Raw genomic sequence first — 25,060 nt, forward strand, 5'->3', positions numbered from 1 at the left:
TTTTCCTAAAATTATTTTTGTGGTCGATATCGGTTGCAAGATATCTAAACATCTGTAAATCACTCTTCGATTTGGGGATTGTTTGTACCTATAAAACTAGACTTAGGCAAAATCCAATTGAACATACAGATTTAAAATGCATCTGAAAGAGCTTTAAAAATGCAACAAATTGCGGGGTGAAAATTCTCAATTGGTTATATCTAAAGGGAGTTATTGGCATTTTAGTGAAAAAATAGGACCATCTTTCAAACTCAATTAAAAAAGATTTCCATTCCAGCCATCGATTCAACCTGGAGCTTGTAGGGACATCTGGGACTATCATCTGAAACTGAGAACGCTTTAGGTAAGGCAGTTTAGACACTTTTAGATCTCATTTTCTGGTGATAATTTTATCAAAATCGTGTCTCTGAGTCAATTTCACAATAGAAACATGCATAAAAATGTTTATAATCAACCTTTTTAAAAATAAAAGTAAAAAAATAAGAGACTGCTTTTTTATCCTTAGAATTGTACATGATTTTTATGCTTAGTGATTTTTCACGCTCGAAAATTTCAAATTTCACGGGGACCTCAATTTCAAAACACCACATTTCACGCAAATTTCGCAGAACGTGAAAAATGTTACAATAACTCTGAAAATCTTATGTTTAAATCACAGAAACTGATTTTTATGCTTTTATTTAAATAATATAAAAACACCTTCAATAAATTTGAACCTGACACAAAAAAAAATCTTGTAATTTTCCTAAGAGTTTCCACCTGGTTTATGGATGGGCTCGATTTATATATATTTTGAAAATAAAAAGTAGGGCATGCGTATTCTCATTTATTGAGCTGCTTTTTTTTAATAAAAAGTTTAAAAAGTTCTTTATTTAAATTTCAAATTAAAATGCAAAAATAATATATTTGTCACAAAATCGAAATTTTCACTCAAAATGAAAACAAAAACAAAAAATGATATTTTTTTACTTTTACGGGAATTGCCCACCCAAATTATCAAATATCGTTAAAGCTAAACAGGACTCAGAAAAATCTGAATTGTTTAAACAAGTTTATTTCAAAGTTAAAAAATACCCTTCATTTTAATTTGAATGAAACAAAGCTTGATTCTTTTATTTTTATTTTTTGAAACTAAAACTAGCAGTAAAATTTTTGTTGCAGCAAATGAAAATATTACTAAATTTAGAAAGTTTCTAAAAAAACAAAATTAACAATTCTTCAAGTGGTTCATATAAAGCCTTCAAATGTAAACTAATAAAATTTATTTAAATAGTCTGTATAGATGAAATATTTCATATGTTGTAATTTTGAAAAAATAAAATGATTTGAGAAAATTGATAAATTTCACGGATTAAACGCCGTCGAAATCATCAAAAATCACTAACCCTATGCTAGTAACTAAACAGAATATTCACTCGTTTATTTCTACAGTATTTCATGAGATTATTTTTTTTCACGCGTTTCACACAAACATAAAATTTCACGGGATTTCGCGGGGAAAGCCAAATTTCACGAATTTCACGTCCAGTCCGCGAAATCGTGAAATTTCACTAACCCTATTGATTTTCAATTAAATGTGTTTGAAGATTTTAAAAATCTTATAATAAATAACAAAAAGTCGACCATATTTAAACGTATTTTATGTTTAAACCACACGGTAAAATAAGGTTTTTTTTCAAAAGTAATACTGTTTTTTTTTCTGAGAATTCAAAGCAATACGTATAATTTTGTTGAAGACATCAAATCGATCAAAAATTTAGTTCTCATGGTTTGTTTGTATATTTCAATAGCGTTTTTATATGATTTAAATTTGAATGGAGTCTTGTATGGCCAAATTATGAAGAAAACAGTCTTTTTCAGTAATTAAAAACAATAATTAAAAACATTATGACATTCCAACCAACTTGGAATAAGTTGATTTGATAATTCGCTGTAGTCTTCCACATTCAAGATTTTTGTATGATTTAGTGGTATTTTACAATTTATTACTGAGTGACCAAAAGGATATTTTGTTTTATTTTCAAAAAAAATGCACTTTGAATATTTAAAATATCTTATGTTGTTTCACGAACCACTTTGCTCCCGTGGGGCTTAACTTGAATTGTAGAGCCACTTGCACGGCCGTGTTATTTGGCCAAGAGAGCCGGTGGTCTCCGATTATCCATAACACAGCGTAACAAAATATTTTTTTTATTTTTTGGCAGCACGAAAAAAAAAGCTCCTCTAGGGATTGGCTTCCCGAACACAATGCAACCTGGCGCATATTTTTATTGTTATCCTAACTCGAGATATTCAATGCAGAAGTTTTGCATATGAATCACCCCCCGTCGAACAAATATTTTTATTTTGTTTTCTCTGTAACTTCTGATCAATTAGGTCTTTTTGGATGCTTCCGGTGTCATTCGACGGTAAATTGTTAGAAAAACTTAAAATTTGGTCCCATTGGCCGGTTCCCGTAACCGGTTCCGGAGAAATCCGGAATATTGGCCAAAACTGTGCAGAAACTTCAAAAAAATATTTTTGCCCTTAATGCGAAGAAAACACACTACAGCATGAAACAATCCATACAAACTAAGAAATTGTTGGTCCCAGCATGTTTTGAGATGTATCATTGCAAATGTGGCCATAGAGAACCGGTCCCGGCCAATCCGGATCCAGAAACTAAAAAAAAATTAGGCGATATTTTCACAATTCCAATATGTCAGACAATTTTAGAAAAAAGTTGTGTTGAAGCATTCTTTGCTACTTTATATTTTCTGACCACTAACACATGGCCAAGTGGCCAACGGGAACCTGTTCTGAATGTTCCGGATCACGGAATCAGTGGACACTTGACATTTTTATTAATTTTATAAAGCATATGTCCATTCATGAAATTTTTAAAGATTCCTGTAAAAAAATCTGAAATCATTTCAAATCAGAAATAGAAATGTTGCCAAGTGGCCAACGGGAACCTGCTCTGAATGTTCCGGATCAGGGAACCAGTGGACTTTTGAAATTTCAATAAATTCTTTAAAGCTTTTTTTTATTAAGATTGTTTTTGATTTCTGGATAAAATCTGAATTTATTTAAAATTAGAATTAGAAATGTTGCCAAGTGGCCAACGGGAACCTGTTCAGAATGTTCCGGATTATGGAATCAGTGGACACTTGACATTTTTATTAATTTTATAAAGCATATGTCCATTCATGAAATTTAAAGATTCCTGTAAAAAATCTGAAATCATTTCAAATCTGAAATAGAAATGTTGCCAAGTGGCCAACGGGAACCTGTTCTGAATGTTCCGGATCACGGAATCAGTGGACACTTGATTTTTTTAAATTTATTTTACATTTTTCCAATCATGAAATTTACAGATTCCTGGAGAAAAATCAGAAATAATTTCAAATCAGAAACATAAATGTTGCTAAGTTGCCAACGGAAATCTGCTCTGAATGAAAATAAAAATATGTTTTCATTAATTTTATAAAGACGTTATTAATGAAAAAAAAAACAAGATTTCTGAAAAAACTGAATTCATTCAAAATCAGAATCTGAAATGTGGTCAAGTGGCCAACGGGAACCTGTTCTGAATGTTCCGGAATAGGGGACCAGCAGACATTTAAAATTTTATTAATTCTTCAACTTTTTTTTCTAGATTTCTACAAAAAATCTAAATTAATTTAAAATCAGAATTAGAAATGTTGCCGAGTAGCAAACGGGAATAAAAAATATGGCCATTAGTAACCGGCTCCCGTCAATCCTGATCAGGGATCTAGAAGACAGTTGGGCAACATTGCGGGTGGTCCGGATCAGGGAACTCGTTTTTTAATTAATCTGTTGTAATTGAATTAAACAAACATTTAAGTTTTCAAAACATTTTAAATTTTAGTTTTGTCTGAACATATCTAAAGGAATGGCCATAAAAAATATGTCCATTGCGAACCTGTATTGTTATCTTCACAAATACAATTTTCCAAGCAAATCTAAAGAAAAGTACGATATTTTTGTATACCTTCCATCTTTATATTTTATTAATTTCAAAACATGGTCACTTAATCTGGAACTTGTTCCAAATGTTCCAGATCGCATGATTGTTGAGAAAAAAGGCGGCCGTCTTGATCCTAATCAAATTATCCGAGATCAGCTTGCTTAGAAAAAATGAAAATGACATATTTCAACACCAAAACATAGCTAGGTGGTCCTTGGGAATAAGTTTCGAGTAAGGGAACCAAAAAACAAAAAATTTGTCATGTTTCCCGTAGTTTATCACATTAGTTAGAAGTGATTAATTACCTCACTTCCACTTTGTTTTATGGTGAGATGATAAAATAAAAACACATGTTTGTACCTAAAGACAAACATTTGCTTTAATGATTCATCGATTTTGCCTAAATTGCTTTAAATCATTGCATGAAAAATCACTTCTATTTAAAATTATACCAAACAAATACAAAATCACAACCTTCTTTGTCCTTACGTCGGAGCAAAACCTCTTAACGTTTGTTTTCGTTTTGTTCTTTTGCACACTTTTCGTAAATTTGAAGTTTGAGGTTCTCTCTTGTCCTCAAACAAAGTGATACGACATAATGGCATAGATTGGCTAAGCGATTTAGATCACATTGAAAAAATGAATATCCTGTTTTTATAATAATTAGGTTTTTATTTTATTTATTTCTATTAAAATAAAACCATTTAGAAACATTATGCGTAAATTTTAACATTCGTTACAAATATTCATGTATCTAAAACAATATTTATTTTTAACGAAAAAAAATTGGTTTTGTTTTTTAGTCGGAAAAGATTTATTTTTACTTTTCTGTAACTAGCTTAAGCAAAAATTAAATGTTGTGTATTGCTATACGACATAAATTGCATAGTTTAATAAAGTTAAATTAAAATAAAAAAATACAAATCTGTATAGCTGACCTGAAATTGTCTGTATTAAGAGAGAATATAATAAACCCATGATATGTACTAAAACTAAAATTCAATTTACTGTCATAGAATTGGTCGTCAGTTAAGCAAGTGATTTCACAGCAAAATGTCAACAAAAGACTGCATTCGCTCTCCAGAACATTTTTGCTTCGTTTGTGGTCAATTTATAAGCCGCCGAGGCAAAAATATGATATAAGTACTAACGACCGCCTTCGAAAAGCTTATGAACAGTTTTTGGATTAAAAGTCGTGAACCTAGGTGAACCGTGGATGCCGAACAACGTGTGTTTATCTTGCGAAATTGCATTATCAAGTATGTGTTTTAAACATTTAATAATAAAATAAAGATCAAATTTCGACAAGCGCACCACTTTTACAGAATCTGTTCAAAATAGAAGCCTCGGTCCAAAATTTTACAGGCCTAGAATTTGGTCACAGCCCAAGGAACATCCAGGTGATTGTTTTTTTTGTTTGGCGGTAATTAAAAGAGGAATCGAAGAAAATTATTTGCCAAACTTACCATCGTCAGAAGCTGTGAAATATAGAGAAACAAACGAAGATTCTACTGCTGGACCAAGTGGAGCACAAGGTGGCATTATTTTTAAAAAGATATTACGATTAGCACTAATCACTATTTTAATTCAGGAGGAAATAATGCTGATTGTGGACAGATTGCTGTTGAAAGGCCTGGTGATGCTACTGCTGGACCTAGTGGAGCACAAGGTGATATTGTTTTTAAAAGATTTTACGATTAATACTAACCACTATTTTTTACAGGGAAATAATGCTAATCGTGGACAGATTGCTGTTGAAAGGCCTGGTGAACTTGATGGAACAGATACAACAGAAAGAAATGATGGCTCTAGCTCAAGTATATCAGTATTAGGTATCATTGTTACCGAAACTAGAAAGGTTGGAAATTTTAATTTATATGAATTTCTATCCTTCAGGTGAGAACGTAGACCATCAAAAAAATGCCCACGGTGCAAATGCTGTTGGGAAAAGAGCAGTTGAGGTTGCGGGTAATGATAACGGTGACCATCAGCACAGCCACTCTCCGGATAATTTTTGCTACGTCTGCGGGAATACATTTCTGTATCTGCAAGGAAATATCCAATGATAAAAGCCACAAAAGTTTATCTTGCCTACGAAGCATGCTTAAAAACCGAAATAACTAATCTGAATGAATCTTGGGTACCACATTACGTATGTGCTGTTTGTTACACCGAATTGATTGGTAAAGTTTAGTATGCCTATTGAAATAATGAAGAAATAAATCGATATTTAATTTCAGCGTGTCACAAAAATTCACAACAATTCAAGTATATTTCGCCAAGGATATGGCGTAAACCAGTCGACGTAAGTGAATGCTATTTTTGCCTTTCACAAATTCGACCTGGTATTTCAAAAAATGAGTACCCTGTTGCCAGTTCGTCGGAACCACCAATCGAGTTCAATTCCATGCAAAAAAAAGCCGATTGTCCTGCTGATAACCTTGAAGTACCCAGTTTTGCATCTTTAATTACCGCTAGTTCCATCAGTGTGCCGCACTCCGAATACCAACCGGAAGAAGAACCCGATGATACGCCCCATTTCCCGAACCAAAAGGAAATTGACGATCTTATAAAAGATTTGGGTCTCGGCAAATCGAAAGCAGAGCTTTTAACATCACGACTAAAAGAATGGAAAATAGTTGACAAATCAGTAAAGATAACGGCCCAACGGAAACGAGACGAGGCTTATTCGCGCTTTTATACGTATGATGAAGCTGTTTGCTACTGCAAAGACATACCTGGTAAGTCAATCAATGTGATTTATACCTTTCTGCCAGAAATCTCAGAATGTTGTATAAAGTGTCAGTGAAAAAAAAGAAAAATAAAACAATATAATATTATATTATTAACATAGAATTGCTAAATAAAAATTTGGGGTGGATATAACACCGTTTTGGAGGTCTTTGTATCGATAGAATAGATTTTTCGTTGGAATTTCGTACCACCCCGGAATTACGTCGTCGGAAAATCCGCCTGCATCCGAACCGGTCCACTATTCACAAGTCAACCTATGTGTCCGGAAAAGGCATAACATTTCCGATCTTTTGATACCCGAACATCTAGGTTTTCTATACAACCCACGTTTTAAAATACCTGAGCAAAAAGTATGTTTGATCCACGAGAACAAAAATTACGAAAGTCCATACATTCTTGCCAGGTTGCTCAAACGAAATCATAACAACATTTTTACCTAGGTACATGGTTGTTACGGACGGCGCGGATTTGCTGACTAATTTTGCTCAGGCGCGGATTTCGCGCGGATGGCAATTTTGATGAAAAAATAGATAAATGGATAGAATTACTTTCAAGTTATTATGAAAAATAATATCAAGAATAACGAGAATTTGTTTTTTTTTTCATTGAGTGCAATTCCAATTTTTTATTAATTGATTTTATTCTGAAAATGTTTGTTTGTATTTTCTTAATACGAACCGTCGAAAAATTAAGATGAAGTTTATGTAGAGATTATTTTTAAATGTATGGTTGAGAATTTCTTAAATATAATTATTACTACACTTAACTCATTTCTTAATATATCCGGCTCTGGAAATGTAATTTCTATTGAGTTTTGAGTAATGTATTTTTTAACCTTATTTATTTTTAATTTTAAAGTGAATATATTATATTTGCCTTTGAATTTAAGATGCGATTTACCCGTAGAAATATTTTTCTAAATTTAAACATTCTTGGCGAAAAACAAAAAGATCAGAACATTCAAAAATTAATTCTCAATCATTTAAAATTCAAATTTCAAAAATTCGAAACTTTTATTATATTTTAGAAGTTTAAAAAAAAATTCAGTTTAAAAAATTTCGAATTTCTAAAATCGTAATTTAAGAATTCCAAAACTTCAAAATCGGAAATCTCAAAAATCTCAAATAAAATATAAATTATTAAATTCTAAAATTCTATAATTCTTAAATTCTTCAATTCTTAAATTCTTAAATTCTTAAATTCTTAAATTCTCAATTTCTTAAATTCTTAAATTCTTAAATTCTTAAATTCTTAAATTCTTAAATTCTTAAATTCTTAAATTCTTAAATTCTTAAATTCTTAAATTCTTAAATTCTTAAATTCTTAAATTCTTAAATTCTTAAATTCTTAAATTCTTAAATTCTTAAATTCTTAAATTCTTAAATTCTTAAATTCTTAAATTCTTAAATTCTTAAATTCTTAAATTCTTAAATTCTTAAATTCTTAAATTCTTAAATTCTTAAATTCTTAAATTCTTAAATTCTTAAATTCTTAAATTCTTAATTCTTAAATTCTTAAATTCTTAAATTCTTAAATTCTTAAATTCTTAAATTCTTAAATTCTTAAATTCTTAATTCTTAAATTCTTAAATTCTTAAATTCTTAAATTCTTAAATTCTTAAATTCTTAATTCTTAAATTCTTAAATTCTTAAATTCTTAAATTCTTAATTCTTAAATTCTTAAATTCTTAAATTCTTAAATTCTTAAATTCTTAAATTCTTAAATTCTTAAATTCTTAAATTCTTAAATTCTTAAATTCTTAAATTCTTAAATTTTAAATTCTTAAATTCTTAAATTCTTAAATTCTTAAATTCTTAAATTCTTAAATTCTTAAATTCTTAAATTCTTAAATTCTTAAATTCTTAAATTCTTAAATTCTTAAATTCTTAAATTCTTAAATTCTTAAATTCTTAAATTCTTAAATTCTTAATTCTTAAATTCTTAAATTCTTAAATTCTTAAATTCTTAAATTCTTAAATTCTTAAATTCTTAAATTCTTAAATTCTTAATTCTTAAATTCTTAATTCTTAAATTCTTAAATTCTTAAATTCTTAAATTCTTAAATTCTTAAATTCTTAAATTCTTAAATTCTTAAATTCTTAAATTCTTAAATTCTTAAATTCTTAAATTCTTAAATTCTTAAATTCTTAAATTCTTAAATTCTTAAATTCTTAAATTCTTAAATTCTTAAATTCTTAAATTCTTAAATTCTTAAATTCTTAAATTCTTAAATTCTTAAATTTAAATTCTTAAATTCTTAAATTCTTAAATTCTTAAATTCTTAAATTCTTAAATTCTTAAATTCTTAAATTCTTAAATTCTTAAATTCTTAAATTCTTAAATTCTTAAATTCTTAAATTCTTAAATTCTTAAATTCTTAAATTCTTAAATTCTTAAATTCTTAAATTCTTAAATTCTTAAATTCTTAAATTCTTAAATTCTTAAATTCTTAAATTCTTAAATTCTTAAATTCTTAAATTCTTAAATTCTTAAATTCTTAAATTCTTAAATTCTTAATTCTTAAATTCTTAAATTCTTAAATTCTTAAATTCTTAAATTCTTAAATTCTTAAATTCTTAAATTCTTAATTCTTAAATTCTTAAATTCTTAAATTTTAAATTCTTAAATTCTTAAATTCTTAAATTCTTAAATTCTTAATTCTTAAATTCTTAAATTCTTAATTCTTAAATTTTAAATTCTTAAATTCTTAAATTCTTAAATTCTTAAATTCTTAAATTCTTAAATTCTTAATTCTTAAATTCTTAAATTCTTAAATTCTTAAATTCTTAAATTCTTAAATTCTTAAATTCTTAAATTCTTAATTCTTAAATTCTTAAATTTAAATTCTTAAATTCTTAAATTCTTAAATTCTTAAATTCTTAAATTCTTAAATTCTTAAATTCTTAAATTCTTAAATTCTTAAATTCTTAAATTCTTAATTCTTAAATTCTTAAATTCTTAAATTCTTAAATTCTTAAATTCTTAAATTCTTAAATTCTTAAATTCTTAAATTCTTAAATTCTTAAATTCTTAAATTCTTAAATTTTTTAAATTCTTAAATTTTAATTTCTTAAATTCTTAAATTTAAATTCTTAAATTCTTAAATTCTTAAATTCTTAAATTCTTAAATTCTTAAATTCTTAAATTCTTAAATTTAAATTCTTAATTCTTAAATTCTTAAATTCTTAATTCTTAAATTCTTAAATTCTTAAATTTAATTTTAAATTTAAATTCTTAAATTCTTAAATTCTTAAATTCTTAAATTCTTAAATTCTTAAATTCTTAAATTCTTAAATTCTTAAATTCTTAAATTCTTAAATTCTTAAATTCTTAAATTCTTAAATTCTTAAATTCTTAAATTTTAAATTCTTAAATTCTTAAATTCTTAAATTCTTAAATTCTTAAATTCTTAAATTCTTAAATTCTTAAATTCTTAAATTCTTAAATTCTTAAATTCTTAAATTCTTAAATTCTTAAATTCTTAAATTCTTAAATTCTTAAATTTAAATTTTAAATTCTTAAATTCTTAAATTCTTAAATTCTTAAATTCTTAAATTCTTAAATTCTTAAATTCTTAAATTCTTAAATTCTTAAATTTTAAATTCTTAAATTCTTAAATTTTAAATTCTTAAATTCTTAAATTCTTAAATTCTTAAATTCTTAAATTCTTAAATTCTTAAATTCTTAAATTCTTAAATTCTTAAATTCTTAAATTCTTAAATTCTTAAATTCTTAAATTCTTAAATTCTTAAATTCTTAAATTCTTAAATTCTTAAATTCTTAAATTCTTAAATTCTTAAATTCTTAAATTCTTAAATTCTTAAATTCTTAAATTCTTAAATTCTTAAATTTTAAATTCTTAAATTCTTAAATTCTTAAATTCTTAAATTCTTAAATTCTTAAATTCTTAAATTCTTAAATTCTTAAATTCTTAAATTCTTAAATTCTTAAATTCTTAAATTCTTAAATTCTTAAATTCTTAAATTCTTAAATTCTTAAATTCTTAAATTCTTAAATTCTTAAATTCTTAAATTTTAAATTCTTAAATTCTTAAATTCTTAAATTCTTAAATTCTTAAATTCTTAAATTCTTAAATTCTTAAATTCTTAAATTCTTAAATTCTTAAATTCTTAAATTTTAAATTCTTAAATTCTTAAATTCTTAAATTCTTAAATTTAAATTCTTAAATTCTTAAATTCTTAAATTCTTAAATTCTTAAATTCTTAAATTCTTAAATTCTTAAATTCTTAAATTCTTAAATTCTTAAATTCTTAAATTCTTAAATTCTTAAATTCTTAAATTCTTAAATTCTTAAATTCTTAAATTCTTAAATTCTTAAATTCTTAAATTCTTAAATTCTTAAATTCTTAAATTCTTAAATTCTTAAATCTTAAATTCTTAAATTCTTAAATTCTTAAATTCTTAAATTCTTAAATTCTTAAATTCTTAAATTCTTAAATTCTTAAATTCTTAAATTCTTAAATTCTTAAATTCTTAAATTCTTAAATTCTTAAATTCTTAAATTCTTAAATTCTTAAATTCTTAAATTCTTAAATTCTTAAATTCTTAAATTCTTAAATTCTTAAATTCTTAAATTCTTAAATTCTTAAATTTAAATTCTTAAATTCTTAAATTTTAAATTCTTAAATTCTTAAATTCTTAAATTCTTAAATTCTTAAATTCTTAAATTCTTAAATTCTTAAATTCTTAAATTCTTAAATTCTTAAATTCTTAAATTCTTAAATTCTTAAATTCTTAAATTCTTAAATTCTTAAATTCTTAAATTCTTAAATTCTTAAATTCTTAAATTCTTAAATTCTTAAATTCTTAAATTCTTAAATTCTTAAATTCTTAAATTCTTAAATTCTTAAATTCTTAAATTCTTAAATTCTTAAATTCTTAAATTCTTAAATTCTTAAATTCTTAAATTCTTAAATTCTTAAATTTTAAATTCTTAAATTCTTAAATTCTTAAATTCTTAAATTCTTAAATTCTTAAATTCTTAAATTCTTAAATTCTTAAATTCTTAAATTCTTAAATTCTTAAATTCTTAAATTCTTAAATTCTTAAATTCTTAAATTCTTAAATTCTTAAATTCTTAAATTCTTAAATTCTTAAATTCTTAAATTCTTAAATTCTTAAATTCTTAAATTCTTAAATTCTTAAATTCTTAAATTCTTAAATTCTTAAATTCTTAAATTCTTATTTAAATTCTTAAATTCTTAAATTCTTAAATTCTTAAATTCTTAAATTCTTAAATTCTTAAATTCTTAAATTCTTAAATTCTTAAATTCTTAAATTCTTAAATTCTTAAATTCTTAAATTCTTAAATTCTTAAATTCTTAAATTCTTAAATTCTTAAATTCTTAAATTCTTAAATTCTTAAATTCTTAAATTCTTAATTCTTAAATTCTTAAATTCTTAATTCTTAAATTCTTAAATTCTTAAATTCTTAAATTCTTAAATTCTTAAATTCTTAAATTCTTAAATTCTTAAATTCTTAAATTCTTAAATTCTTAAATTCTTAAATTCTTAAATTCTTAAATTCTTAAATTCTTAAATTCTTAAATTCTTAAATTCTTAAATTCTTAAATTCTTAAATTCTTAAATTCTTAAATTCTTAAATTCTTAAATTCTTAAATTCTTAAATTCTTAAATTCTTAAATTCTTAAATTCTTAAATTCTTAAATTCTTAAATTCTTAAATTCTTAAATTCTTAAATTCTTAAATTCTTAAATTCTTAAATTCTTAAATTCTTAAATTCTTAAATTCTTAAATTCTTAAATTCTTAAATTCTTAAATTCTTAAATTCTTAAATTCTTAAATTCTTAAATTCTTAAATTCTTAAATTCTTAAATTCTTAAATTCTTAAATTCTTAAATTCTTAAATTCTTAAATTCTTAAATTCTTAAATTCTTAAATTCTTAAATTCTTAAATTCTTAAATTTTTAAATTCTTAAATTTTAGAAGAAAATATTTCAAATATATTTAGTGAGGAATTTGGAATACAATATGAATTAAAATTCATAGGTTTTGAATTTTTAGAATTTCGAAATCTAATATTTAATCATATTAAAATTGTAGATTTTGTTTTTTTTGAGCTTATATTTTTAAAGTTAAATTTCATTTATTAGATTTTTAAATATTGTTTATATTGGTTTATAATTTTCTATTTTGTTTATATTGGTCAAAATTATTGTAGTGTCCCTCTGATTTGCAAAAAGACACTTTTCTTGATGTCTCTTGAGGCATTTTTTAAAAGGATTTTTTGCTTCATTCCATTTTGGGTATCAAAAGATCGGAAATTTTATGTCCTTTTCGATGGCAATTCCAACGAAAAATCAATTCTATTGATACACAGACCCTCAAAACGATATTATATCTACTCCAAATAAACATTTTTCGCAATTCTATGGTAATACATAAGGGTAGAGATAAATTAAAAAAAATGCAAAATTAATTTAGATAAGTTCTACATAGAATTTCCAGAGTTATTTTAACTCTTTTACAAAATAGTTAGTAAACTTTATAATTAATCCGAATTTTTTTTAATTTGTCAAGGATGGCTATTTGGAGTTGAGACACTGGATTTATGGTGATTTGTCAACAAATAACTGTATTTATGTATTTTTTTCGAAAGGTGTACAAACTTTTGTTGCACCTTTTTTGATTTTCGTAATAGTATTTGTTATAGAACTTTATATAGGAATCATCTTTTGATGAGCTTTTGTAGCAAATAAATACTTTGTTTACATACTGTATAATCATAAGGCTGGTACAAACATTTTTAAAAGTTTTTGTCCCCTAAAACATCTCTAACAAATCTCGAAAATCAAAAGCTACGTATTTTGGGAAATTGAGTTTTGTGAAAAAGTTGATTGAAAAATCTGCAATTTTTTTTTCGTGTACCTATTTTTTCTCAACAGTCCTCAACAATACTTACAACTTTGCCGAAGGCAAATTTTTTTTCAGAAAATTCACTCAATTACACTCAGTTAAAGCTGTTTGAATATTTTCTTACCATTTTTTATGGACAGCAGCCAAAATTGTATGGAGACTTGTATGGGTGAACCAATGACACAAAATAGCTTCTTTGGTCCCCACAAAGTTTAAGCCAAATAAAAAAATACAAATAAAACCATTTCCGGTTTTGGTAAAGAATTGCTCATGTTTGGGATGATTAAAAAATATCGTGAATTTTGAAAATTTTCAATTTACGGAACCGCAAAAACCTTTTTTTGCTCAAATTTTGGTTTTCGTCAAATCTAGCATTTTAAAACTAATGATTGAAAACCAACTGAACTAGAGTAAAATGCATTTATGAGGAACTTTGATTTGCATAAGAATGTAACCATTTCGAACTACAATTCAATTACTTTTTACTTACATAGAGTAATTTCCTTTCTTTAAGCAGAAATATTTCTTTGTGAATTAAATTCTTTAGAATCATGACCCAGAAAATTATTGTTAAAACTTTGTTATTTTTTCAGGTTTGTTTACAGCCATCGGTATCTCATTGAACGTTGGTGAATGGCGGCTATTTATTGACGGTTCGTCAACATCGATAAAAGTTGTTCTCCTTCATAACAGAACGGGAAAAGAAAGGCTTCCGTCGCTTCCAATAGCTTATTCGAAGCTTTTAAAAGAAAGCTTCGAATGTACGAAGTTAATTTTGGAGCTGATTAAGTATGAAAACTACAAATGGGAAGTTATAGGCGACTTCAAAATGGTGTCCTTTTGATGGGGTTGCAGGGTGGTTACACCAAGTTTCCCTGCCATCTATGCCTTTTCGATAGCAGGAATGATGATCTGCACTACAAAATTCGTGACTGGCCAGCTCGGAAAGAGTTTACTATTGGAATAAACAACGTGAAGTGGGCTCCGTTGGTTCAACAGGAAAACATACTTATGCCGCCCTTACACATCAAACTAGGGCTTATGAAGCAGTTTGTGAAGGCGCTACCTGCCAACTCAGAACCGTTCAAGTTTTTGAAAACATGTTTCCACGATTGACGGAGGAAAAATTACAGCGGGTGTTTTTACAGGACCCCAAATCAGGGCTGTTTTTTCGAAAGATGAATTTAAAAAAATGCTAAACATGGACCAGAAAAACGCGTGGACAAGTTTTCAGGCTGTCGTGGATGGGTTTCTAGGAGGGAAAAGGGACCCTAATTATAAACAATTGGTCGAAACCATGTTGAGAAACTTCAACAAGATGGGGTGTAGAATGTCGCACAAGTTGCACATTCTACACTCCCACCTAGAAGTTTTTAAAGAAAACTCAGGTAGATATTCTGAAGAACAGGGGGAATACTTCCACCAAGAAATAAAAAAAATTGAAGAACGATATAAAGGCCAGAATAACCCAATAAGTATGATAGGAGATTACGTTTGGAGTTTGACAAGAACAACTAATGAATGTTACAAGCGGCAATCTGGACCTAGTTCCGTTTTTGTAAGCCCTTGATTTTTATGTGTCGATTTAAATGTTCGTATTGTTTTCAAAATGTATTCTTTTTCATTTGATGTATTCCACATTTTTTTCTTTTTATATATTCTACCATTTTAAGTCAACTGCCAATAATAAAAGTAAGAACATGATGTCAATAATAAACCTTTGCTTGAATGAAATTAAATATAACATAACATCTCATTTTTTTCTTATATTAAACTAGAATGTCAGTTAGCAAGAACAAAGAAGCATACACATACCGATGCCTTTATGCTCTCTTGTATTAAACTTGCTAGGATTCCTACCTGGATAGAACAAGAGTGCACAAAGGCATCGATAGAAAAATGTTTGCAAAGTATTAACCTTCCTACAGTAAATCTAAAAAAAATTCGCTATGCCCATTGCTTAGAACTTTTTTTAAACTGAAACGTATGTTTAACCCTTTCAGGCCTGAATAAAAAAAATGGGAAATTAAAATATGGAAAAAAGGAAATTATAGGCTAGTTTAGGAAATTTTGATTTTTGGGTCATATATGACCCATGAGGCCTGAAAGGGTTAATTCATTTACACAAGATTAAAGAAATACGGTATGAGGCATCGGTATGAGTCCTCTAGTTCCTTGATTCGCCAAGGTTTTAAAAACATCGTTTCTATTTTAAACCTTCTTGAAAAATTGGAATTTTGATAATGTTGTCCAATTGTTTTCTGGTTTCCTGATCCGGAGTGACCGGAACCCGTTACCAATGGTCATATTTTTATGGCCATATTTTTAATCCCGTTTGACACTTAGCCACATTTCTAATAATTAATTTAATTAAGTTCAGGTTTTATTCCAGAAACCTTAAAATATTTTAATTTAAATATGCTATAAAAATGTATACAAATTTCAAGTATCCACTGGTACGGAACATTGAGAACAGGTGCCTGTTGGCCACTTGGCCACATTTCTTGTTCTGATTTAAATTCATTCAGACTTTTCCAGGATTTTTGATTTTTTATAACATAAATAAAAACTTCAAAAACTGGTTCCCTGATCCGGAACATTCGAAACGGGTTCTTTTTGGCCACTTGGCACATCTCTTATTCTGATTTTAAATTAATTCTGATTTTTTCCAAGAAATTTGAAATTTTATACATAAAACAAATGCTTTGCAAAAATATTCAACTTTCCACTGGTTCCATGATCCGGAACATTCTGAACAGGTTCCCGTTGGCCACTTGGCAACATTTCTAATTCTAATTTAAATAAATTCAGATTTTATCCAGAAATCAAAAAACAATCTTAATAAAAAAAAAGCTTTAAAGAATTTATTGAAATTTCAAAATTCCACTGGTTCCCTGATCCGGAACATTCAGAGCAGGTTCCCGTTGGCCACTTGGCAACATTTCTATTTCTGATTTGAAATGATTTCAGATTTTTTTACAGGAATCTTTAAAAATTTCATGAATGGACATATGCTTTATAAAATTAATAAAAATGTCAAGTGTCCACTGATTCCGTGATCCGGAACATTCAGAACAGGTTCCCGTTGGCCACTTGGCCATGTGTTAGTGGTCAGAAAATATAAAGTAGCAAAGAATGCTTCAACACAACTTTTTTCTAAAATTGTCTGACATATTGGAATTGTGAAAATATCGCCTAATTTTTTTTTAGTTTCTGGATCCGGATTGGCCGGGACCGGTTCTCTATGGCCACATTTGCAATGATACATCTCAAAACATGCTGGGACCAACAATTTCTTAGTTTGTATGGATTGTTTCATGCTGTAGTGTGTTTTCTTCGCATTAAGGGCAAAAAAATATTTTTTTTGAAGTTTCTGCACAGTTTTGGCCAATATTCCGGATTTCCTCCGGAACCGGTTACGGGAACCGGCCAATGGGACCAAATTTTAAGTTTTTCTAACAATTTACCGTCGAATGACACCGGAAGCATCCAAAAAGACCTAATTGATCAGAAGTTACAGAGAAAACAAAATAAAAATATTTGTTCGACGGGGGGTGATTCATATGCAAAACTTCTGCATTGAATATCTCGAGTTAGGATAACAATAAAAATATGCGCCAGGTTGCATTGTGTTCGGGAAGCCAATCCCTAGAGGAGCTTTTTTTTTCGTGCTGCCAAAAAATAAAAAAAATATTTTGTTACGCTGTGTAATTAATGATGTAATTATTTCTGCTCTCCTTTCAGAGCGAGCACGCGTCCCAGGAGCCCTTTGTCAAAAGAGTTCGCAAGAGTTTTTTTTCTCTCTGAATTTGTTTAATTCAAGATTTTTACAATTTACCATCTGACATAGGTTTTGGCGATCTGTCTTTCAATATATTTTTTTATTTAAAATAACGTGTGAAACCTGTTGTCTGTGAACTTCCATGAACAGTCAAGCATTGTAACCGGTTTGCATTCTTGTTTCAAGTAAATTTTGAGAATTAATTTAATGCCACTCCATTCGACGAATTCAATTTACGGGGGAAAACAATCTGCATATGGCTCCCGTTTACCAGAAGGCTATATTTATTTTACAGCGATTCCATTCAATACAATGTGCTGTAATTAAAGGGCCAACCAAAATTCCAACCTTTCATCATTCTACAAAATTTCAATTAATAATTATGACCTTTTCAGAAAACCTTCCATTGTATGACGAACCCCGTGGGAGGCAAATCCACCCTTTCCGCCCTCCCCCAGTTTCGTCAGGTGAAAATCTCTATTTTCATCATTTTCATCAACCTTCAAAAGAGGATTATGAAGGTGTGCTGCGGTGGCAGCTGCCACGCCACCTGAAGTACCGTAATGAAGTGCCGGTCTGGGCTGGTTTTCACCTCCTCGAGCCTCCCCAACTTGGGTCGCAATTTAGAACTCTGGTTTGGTGGAGCCACGTCAGGGAAAAAAAGTGGATCCTCCCCGTTTTTGCAGGATGAATATCCTTTGCGTGAGGAAAAACAAAGTCGTTATTGTCTCATCAAATGGCATTAGTGCGCGGTTGATGAATTTTGGTAATTAATGTGATTTTCGGATTTTCTGAGGTAAAAGGATCATGCAATGGGTAGATAGAACAGGGATTTCCCGTTTGAACTTGGGAATGCAAGTATTAAAATAGAAGCGATAATTTTTCAGAACCCATGTTCTTTTAATTAGTGTATGAAATGCATGAAAATTAAAAAAAATCTTTTGAGTGTCTTCGAAATATGCTTTATTTCATCACTCGTCGCGTCAGACCCCTTTCAGCAATCTAATCCTTCCGGTGCTGCCCGAACAGACACTTTTCAATGTCCGCGGCCAGCTGGCACCGGTCGTCGCTCTCCAGGTGGACGCACTTGTCGGCCATCGCGCTCAGCACCTGGAACTTGAGCCCGTCGTGGCCGACGACCCGCATGACGTACGCGATGAAGCCGTCCTTGGTGAAGCGCTTGCCGTCCGAAAAGCGCGACGCCCGGTACATGCAGTCGAAGAAGCACTTCTGGGTCCTCGTGACCGGCGGCCGGGACTCGCGCAGAACCTGGGCGTCCGCGTCGGAGGCCCCCTCCTCGCGCATGCAGCGTGCCTCGTCGGCGGACTATGGTAGAGTTAAACGAGAAAAAATTAGGGAAGATCGAATAGTTTAACTGAGAAAATTGCTAATTACCACAGAGACCACCAAAGCCAGGGTTGCCAGCAATCCAACGGTACAGTAGATGTTCATCGTTCAACGATTCGTCCAACATTGCGGGTTGAATTTCCGAATAGAACAATCCCACAGCAGTTATCTGGTTCGATCTCATCAAGCTAATAGCTGTGTGAACGTTCTGCTATCAACTTCAGCCGGTTCACATCTGCATGTGCCTACGCACATTTCATATTCGAAGTGCTTGAGGTAAATTAAGAAAAGTGAAAATACATTATTTCCAAGGGCACGACTTTATCAAGCTCAACAATCCAATTCCAATAATTTTTATTTATGGTCTGGTCCTTTTTTATAATATGTCAAACATTGAACAAAACCAAAAGATTTCTTTGAATTTATTTTTTCCAATTTACTTACTTTTTCTTACTTACTTCGAACGAAGAAAATGTAGGATTTCATGATTTTTTTTATTGGATGAAATTATTGTTTTCTTCCATACAAGTCTCCATACTAATTTGTTAATCGTCCATACAAAAGACGGTTAAATATTTATGTTTTATGTTTTATGTTTTATGTTTTATGTTTTATGTTTTATGTTTTATGTTTTATGTTTTATGTTTTATGTTTTATGTTTTATGTTTTATGTTTTATGTTTTATGTTTTATGTTTTATGTTTTATGTTTTATGTTTTATGTTTTATGTTTTATGTTTTATGTTTTATGTTTTATGTTTTATGTTTTATGTTTTATGTTTTATGTTTTATGTTTTATGTTTTATGTTTATGTTTTATGTTTTATGTTTTATGTTTTATGTTTTATGTTTTATGTTTTATGTTTTATGTTTTATGTTTTATGTTTTATGTTTTATTTTATGTTTTATGTTTTATGTTTTATGTTTTATGTTTTATGTTTTATGTTTTATGTTTTATGTTTTATGTTTTATGTTTTATGTTTTATGTTTTATGTTTTATGTTTTATGTTTTATGTTTTATGTTTTATGTTTTATGTTTTATGTTTTATGTTTTATGTTTTATGTTTTATGTTTTATGTTTTATGTTTTATGTTTTATGTTTTATGTTTTATGTTTTATGTTTTATGTTTTATGTTTTATGTTTTATGTTTTATGTTTTATGTTTTATGTTTTATGTTTTATGTTTTATGTTTTATGTTTTATGTTTTATGTTTTATGTTTTATGTTTTATGTTTTATGTTTATGTTTTATGTTTTATGTTTTATGTTTTATGTTTTATGTTTTATGTTTTATGTTTTATGTTTTATGTTTTATGTTTTATGTTTTATGTTTATGTTTTATGTTTTATGTTTTATGTTTTATGTTTTATGTTTATGTTTTATGTTTTATGTTTTATGTTTTATGTTTTATGTTTTATGTTTTATGTTTTATGTTTTATGTTTTATGTTTTATGTTTATGTTTTATGTTTTATGTTTTATGTTTTATGTTTTATGTTTTATGTTTTATGTTTTATGTTTTATGTTTTATGTTTTATGTTTTATGTTTTATGTTTTATGTTTTATGTTTTATGTTTTATGTTTTATGTTTTATGTTTTATGTTTTATGTTTTATGTTTTATGTTTTATGTTTTATGTTTTATGTTTTATGTTTTATGTTTTATGTTTTATGTTTTATGTTTTATGTTTTATGTTTTATGTTTTATGTTTATGTTTTATGTTTTATGTTTTATGTTTTATGTTTTATGTTTTATGTTTTATGTTTTATGTTTTATGTTTTATGTTTTATGTTTTATGTTTTATGTTTTATGTTTTATGTTTTATGTTTTATGTTTTATGTTTTATGTTTTATGTTTTATGTTTATGTTTTATGTTTTATGTTTTATGTTTTATGTTTTATGTTTTATGTTTTATGTTTTATGTTTATGTTTTATGTTTTATGTTTTATGTTTTATGTTTTATGTTTTATGTTTTATGTTTTATGTTTATGTTTTATGTTTTATGTTTTATGTTTATGTTTATGTTTTATGTTTTATGTTTTATGTTTTATGTTTTATGTTTTATGTTTTATGTTTTATGTTTTATGTTTTATGTTTTATGTTTTATGTTTTATGTTTTATGTTTTATGTTTTATGTTTTATGTTTTATGTTTTATGTTTTATGTTTTATGTTCATTTTGTAGTGCGTCTTTGGTATGTTTTTATTTTTTTCGATTTAGAAATTCTTAATAGATATCGCCAAGACTTTTGATATTTCCAGGGATCTTCCATTTAGGTGCACAAAAGTTAATCCCTCTGCACGCGTCTCTAAACAGTCATCCTGATCGATCAAAGAGTTTACTCATATTGAAGTGGTGCATACTTTAAACTGACAAATTGAAGTGCAATGGAAATTGTGATAGTGCTAAGCTGTTTCGTTATGGTTGCTACTTCAACAAAGGTATTTGAAAAAAGATCTTTAAAAATTTAATCACCCCCAAACTTCCTCCCTCAGATGACCCTCAACGAGCACCGATGCCGCGACCTGGAGGAGGCCACCGACGAGGACGTCCAAGTGTACCGAGACGCACAGTATCCGCAAACCCGAACGGCCAGGTGCTTTTACGACTGCATGTACCAGTACTACGGCATCTCGGACGGGCACCGGTTCTGCAGGGAGACGTTTCTTAACAGGGTCCTGGACCGGTCGCAGCCGGAGCAGGCTCAGCAGTATGTTCGGAAAGCCGCCGACCGTTGTGAGAGACTCGAACGCGGCGACCGGTGCGAGCTGGCAGCCGATATTCACAGCTGCATCAATGATGAGGAGTATTTGGTTTGATTTTAACAAAACTATTGTGAACTGTTCATATGTGGCGCTATTAGGGTGACGATGAAAAAATCGTCTTCGGGGATACCCCCTGGCATGGATCTTCAGGTAAAAATAAGTAACAGAGAGAAGTGTTCAAGGGTCGCTATAGACCGATTAAGTGGTGAAAACTATCTACACAATAAAACAAAGTGTAAATTTAGGAGAAGTCATTTTGGAAGGTTGAATATATCCTCATTGATGATGTAATTTTACCTCAGTTCAGACTGGAAAAGTGACATCACATCAGAAAAGTGGTAAAATTACACATTTTCAGAGGTAAAATTACAATTTTTTTCTGACATAGAAAATGTACCCCTACCTTGACGTAATACTACCATGATTTTTACTGTGTATTCATACGAAAACTTCATCTTTAAAACGCTAATTACTCGTCAGGGTTGACTCGAATCGTTTTGCGTCTTGGACAACATTTTTTGTTACAAAATTTTACATAAGAATCTCACACTTGACAATTATTCGACATATTAAACGCCACATTTTTAATAGATTTTTTTTATTATTGCATTTCCCCATATATTTTTTCAATTTTTCCCATACAAATTACAACGATCAATAGCGACCCTCAAACCTTAACCGATTTGGTTTAAAATTGGCATAGTTAATTACACTTGTCTGAGGAATCGTGTCAGAAGGTCCAAGCATGTAAAATATTATTTAAAAAAAGCGGATAAAATTTAATATTGTAATGCGTTTTCGAATTAAACTTTTTTTTAAATGACAATGTTTTGGCAACTAATTGTCCAATTTGAAATGCTTGAAGATAAACTTAGTCAAAATCTTCAGAAAAAATATTTTTAAAATTTTGATATGGGTAATTCTCCGCCAACTCACACAGCAGTTGCCCCGACCCCTCTTCGATTTGCGTGAAACTTTGTCCTAAGGGGTAACTTTTGTCCCTGATCATGAATCCGAGGTCCGTTATTTGATATCTCGTGACGGAGGGGCGGTACGACCCCTTCCATTTTTGAACATGCGAAAAAAGAGGTGTTTTTCAATAATTTGCAGCCTGAAACGGTGATGAGATAGAAATTTGGTGTCAAAGAGACTATTATGTAAAATTAGACGCCCGATTTGATGGCGTACTCAGAATTCCGAAAAACGTATTTTTCATCAAAAAAAAACACTTAAAACGGAATTTTTGAACATGCGAAAAAGAGGTATTTTTCAATAATTTGCAGCCTGAAACGGTGATGAGATAGAAATTTGGTGTCAAAGGGACTTTTATGTAAAATTAGACGCCCGATTTGATGGCGTACTCAGAATTCCGAAAAAACGTATTTTTCATCGAAAAAAACACTAAACACGTTTTAAAAATTCTCCCATTTTCCGTTACTCGACTGTAAAAAATGTTGGAACATGTCATTTTATGGGAAATTTAATGTACTTTTCGAATCTACATTGACCCAGAAAGGTCATTTTTTCATTTTGAAACATTTTTTTCATTTTAAAATTTCGTGTTTTTTCTAACTTTGCAGGGTTATTTTTTAGAGTGTAACAATGTTCTACAAAATTGTAGAGCAGACAATTACAAAAATTTTGATATAAAGACATAAGGGTTTTGCTTAAAAACATCACGAGTTATCGTGATTTTACGAAAAAAGTTTTGAAAAAGTTGGTCGCCATCGATCATTGCCGTTCATGGTCACCCGCGACAGACACGGACGACGAAACAAAGAGAAACGCAAAATAGTAGTTTATGCAACAAGTTGCAAAAAAGGGATTTTTTCAGCACGAGTCGTACATTTATCCAACGAGGTTCACCGAGTTGGATAAATACGAAGAGTGCTGAAAAAATCAAGTTTTGCAACGAGTTCCATACAACATTTTTTGCAATTCCAAAAAACACACACTGAGTGAAATTTTAAGTAAAATTTTCATGTATTTTGTCAATAAATCGTTTAAATCAAAAAATGTTGAAAAGTGTTACTTTTCGAAACAAGTGCTGAAAAGTTCAACTTTTCAGCACCCATTTGAGTTCTGAAAAGTAGAACTTTTCAGCATTTATTTTGAAAAGTGTTGCTGTTCGATTCTGTTATTTTTGGTACAGAAAAGTAGGCTATTTCGTCGTTCAAAAATGACAGGAAAAGTGAGTAGTTTCACGACGGAATTGCAAAAAGTAACTTTTTCAAAACTTTTTTTCGTAAAATTGCGATAACTAGTGATGTTTATCAGCAAAACTCTTATGTCTTTATATCAAAATTTTTGTAATTGTCTGCTCTACAACTTTGTAGAACATTGTTACACTCTAAAAAATAACCCTGCAAAGTTAGAAAAAACACGAAATTTAAAAATTAAAATTTTTGTTCTAAATGAAAAAATGACCCTGCTGGGTCAATGTAGATTCGAAAAGAACATTAAATTTCCCATAAAATGACATGTTCCAAAATTTTTTACAGTCGAGTAACGGAAAATGGGAGAATTTTTAAAACGTTTTTAGTGTTTTTTTTTCGATGAAAAATACGTTTTTTTGGAATTCAGAGTACGCCATCAAATCGGGCGTCTAATTTTACATAAAAGTCCCTTTGACACCAAATTTCTATCTCATCACCGTTTCAGGCTGCAAATTATTGAAAAATACCTCTTTTTCGCATGTTCAAAAATTGAAAGTGTCGTACCGCCCCTCCGTCACGAGATATCAAAAAACGGACCTCGGATTCGTGATCAGGGACAAAAGTTACCCCTTAGGACAAAGTTTCACGCAAATCGAAGAGGGGTCAGGGCAACTTTTCCCGATTTCGTGTGAGTTGGTAGAGAATTACCCATATCAATTTTAATAGCATAAAAATATAAAATATAAAATTGATAAACATAATTGAATTTTTTTTTTTCAATATCCAGGAGATGTCAATTTCAAAAATGTTTTTTTTTTGATTTCTAAATTTTGATTTTGATTGTTATTTTGTTGTGGTAATTTTGATTATTATAAAGGGTTACATACATGTATATCGACAAAAAAGTCAGTGGTTGGTGTGAGCACATACAAAATTTTATCTAAATTCTATTTTCAGGGAATTAAAATATACATTTTTATCTATCATCAAAACAAATTTGAAGACATTTGATTGTATCATGGCCGAGATATAGCTATTTGAAACTAGCAGTTTAAAAAAAATAAAAAAAAATATATCTGTAAGTCCATACATCCAATTTAAATGTGGTCAAAGACAAACTTATGGGAAATTGGACGAGTTTTCCGGTAAAAATATTTTCGAGACTGAAAAATAGAAATATAGAAATTGCCAAAAACCATCAAAAACCCTATTTTTCAACATTTTTTATTTTTAAAACCACTGTAACTTCACAAGGATTGGACTTAGGACAATGGTCAATATGGAGACTTTTATGTAAAATTGTCTGGAGAATCGATTCCCACACTCGGATTTTGAAAATTTTGACGTTTAGACCACTTTTCAAAAAAAAAAACAGTTGTAGTAAATGATTTTTGTATT

At 28.4% G+C, this 25,060-nt stretch overlaps 3 protein-coding genes and 1 long non-coding RNA gene across 4 annotated transcripts; 3 read left to right on the plus strand and 1 right to left on the minus strand.

The window, feature by feature from the left end:
* The first annotated feature begins 6,016 nt into the window (after nt 1–6,016).
* Nucleotides 6,017–14,449, plus strand: LOC119771199. Its single transcript, XR_005279079.1, has 3 exons — nt 6,017–6,153; nt 6,211–6,711; nt 14,215–14,449. It is a non-coding gene; the product is annotated as an uncharacterized LOC119771199 (long non-coding RNA).
* A 15-nt stretch (nt 14,450–14,464) lies between these two features.
* LOC119765523 lies at nt 14,465–15,362 on the plus strand. Its single transcript, XM_038249541.1, has 2 exons — nt 14,465–14,723; nt 14,755–15,362. The coding sequence occupies exons 1-2, from the start codon at nt 14,465–14,467 to the stop codon at nt 15,189–15,191; spliced, it is 696 nt and encodes a 231-aa protein (XP_038105469.1). The 3' UTR covers nt 15,192–15,362.
* A 3,018-nt stretch (nt 15,363–18,380) lies between these two features.
* Nucleotides 18,381–18,894, minus strand: LOC6043197. Its single transcript, XM_001857282.2, has 2 exons — nt 18,798–18,894; nt 18,381–18,728 (listed from the first exon to the last, which is right to left on the minus strand). The coding sequence occupies exons 1-2, from the start codon at nt 18,852–18,854 to the stop codon at nt 18,405–18,407; spliced, it is 381 nt and encodes a 126-aa protein (XP_001857326.2). The 5' UTR covers nt 18,855–18,894; the 3' UTR covers nt 18,381–18,404.
* Nucleotides 18,895–21,161: 2,267 nt separating this feature from the next.
* Nucleotides 21,162–21,560, plus strand: LOC6043198. The gene is made up of 2 exons (XM_001857286.2): nt 21,162–21,182; nt 21,237–21,560. The coding sequence occupies exons 1-2, from the start codon at nt 21,162–21,164 to the stop codon at nt 21,558–21,560; spliced, it is 345 nt and encodes a 114-aa protein (XP_001857330.2).
* Nucleotides 21,561–25,060: the final 3,500 nt, after the last annotated feature.

This window comes from Culex quinquefasciatus, chromosome 1 (genome assembly GCF_015732765.1).
Source record: "Culex quinquefasciatus strain JHB chromosome 1, VPISU_Cqui_1.0_pri_paternal, whole genome shotgun sequence".
Taxonomy (NCBI): domain Eukaryota; kingdom Metazoa; phylum Arthropoda; class Insecta; order Diptera; family Culicidae; genus Culex; species Culex quinquefasciatus.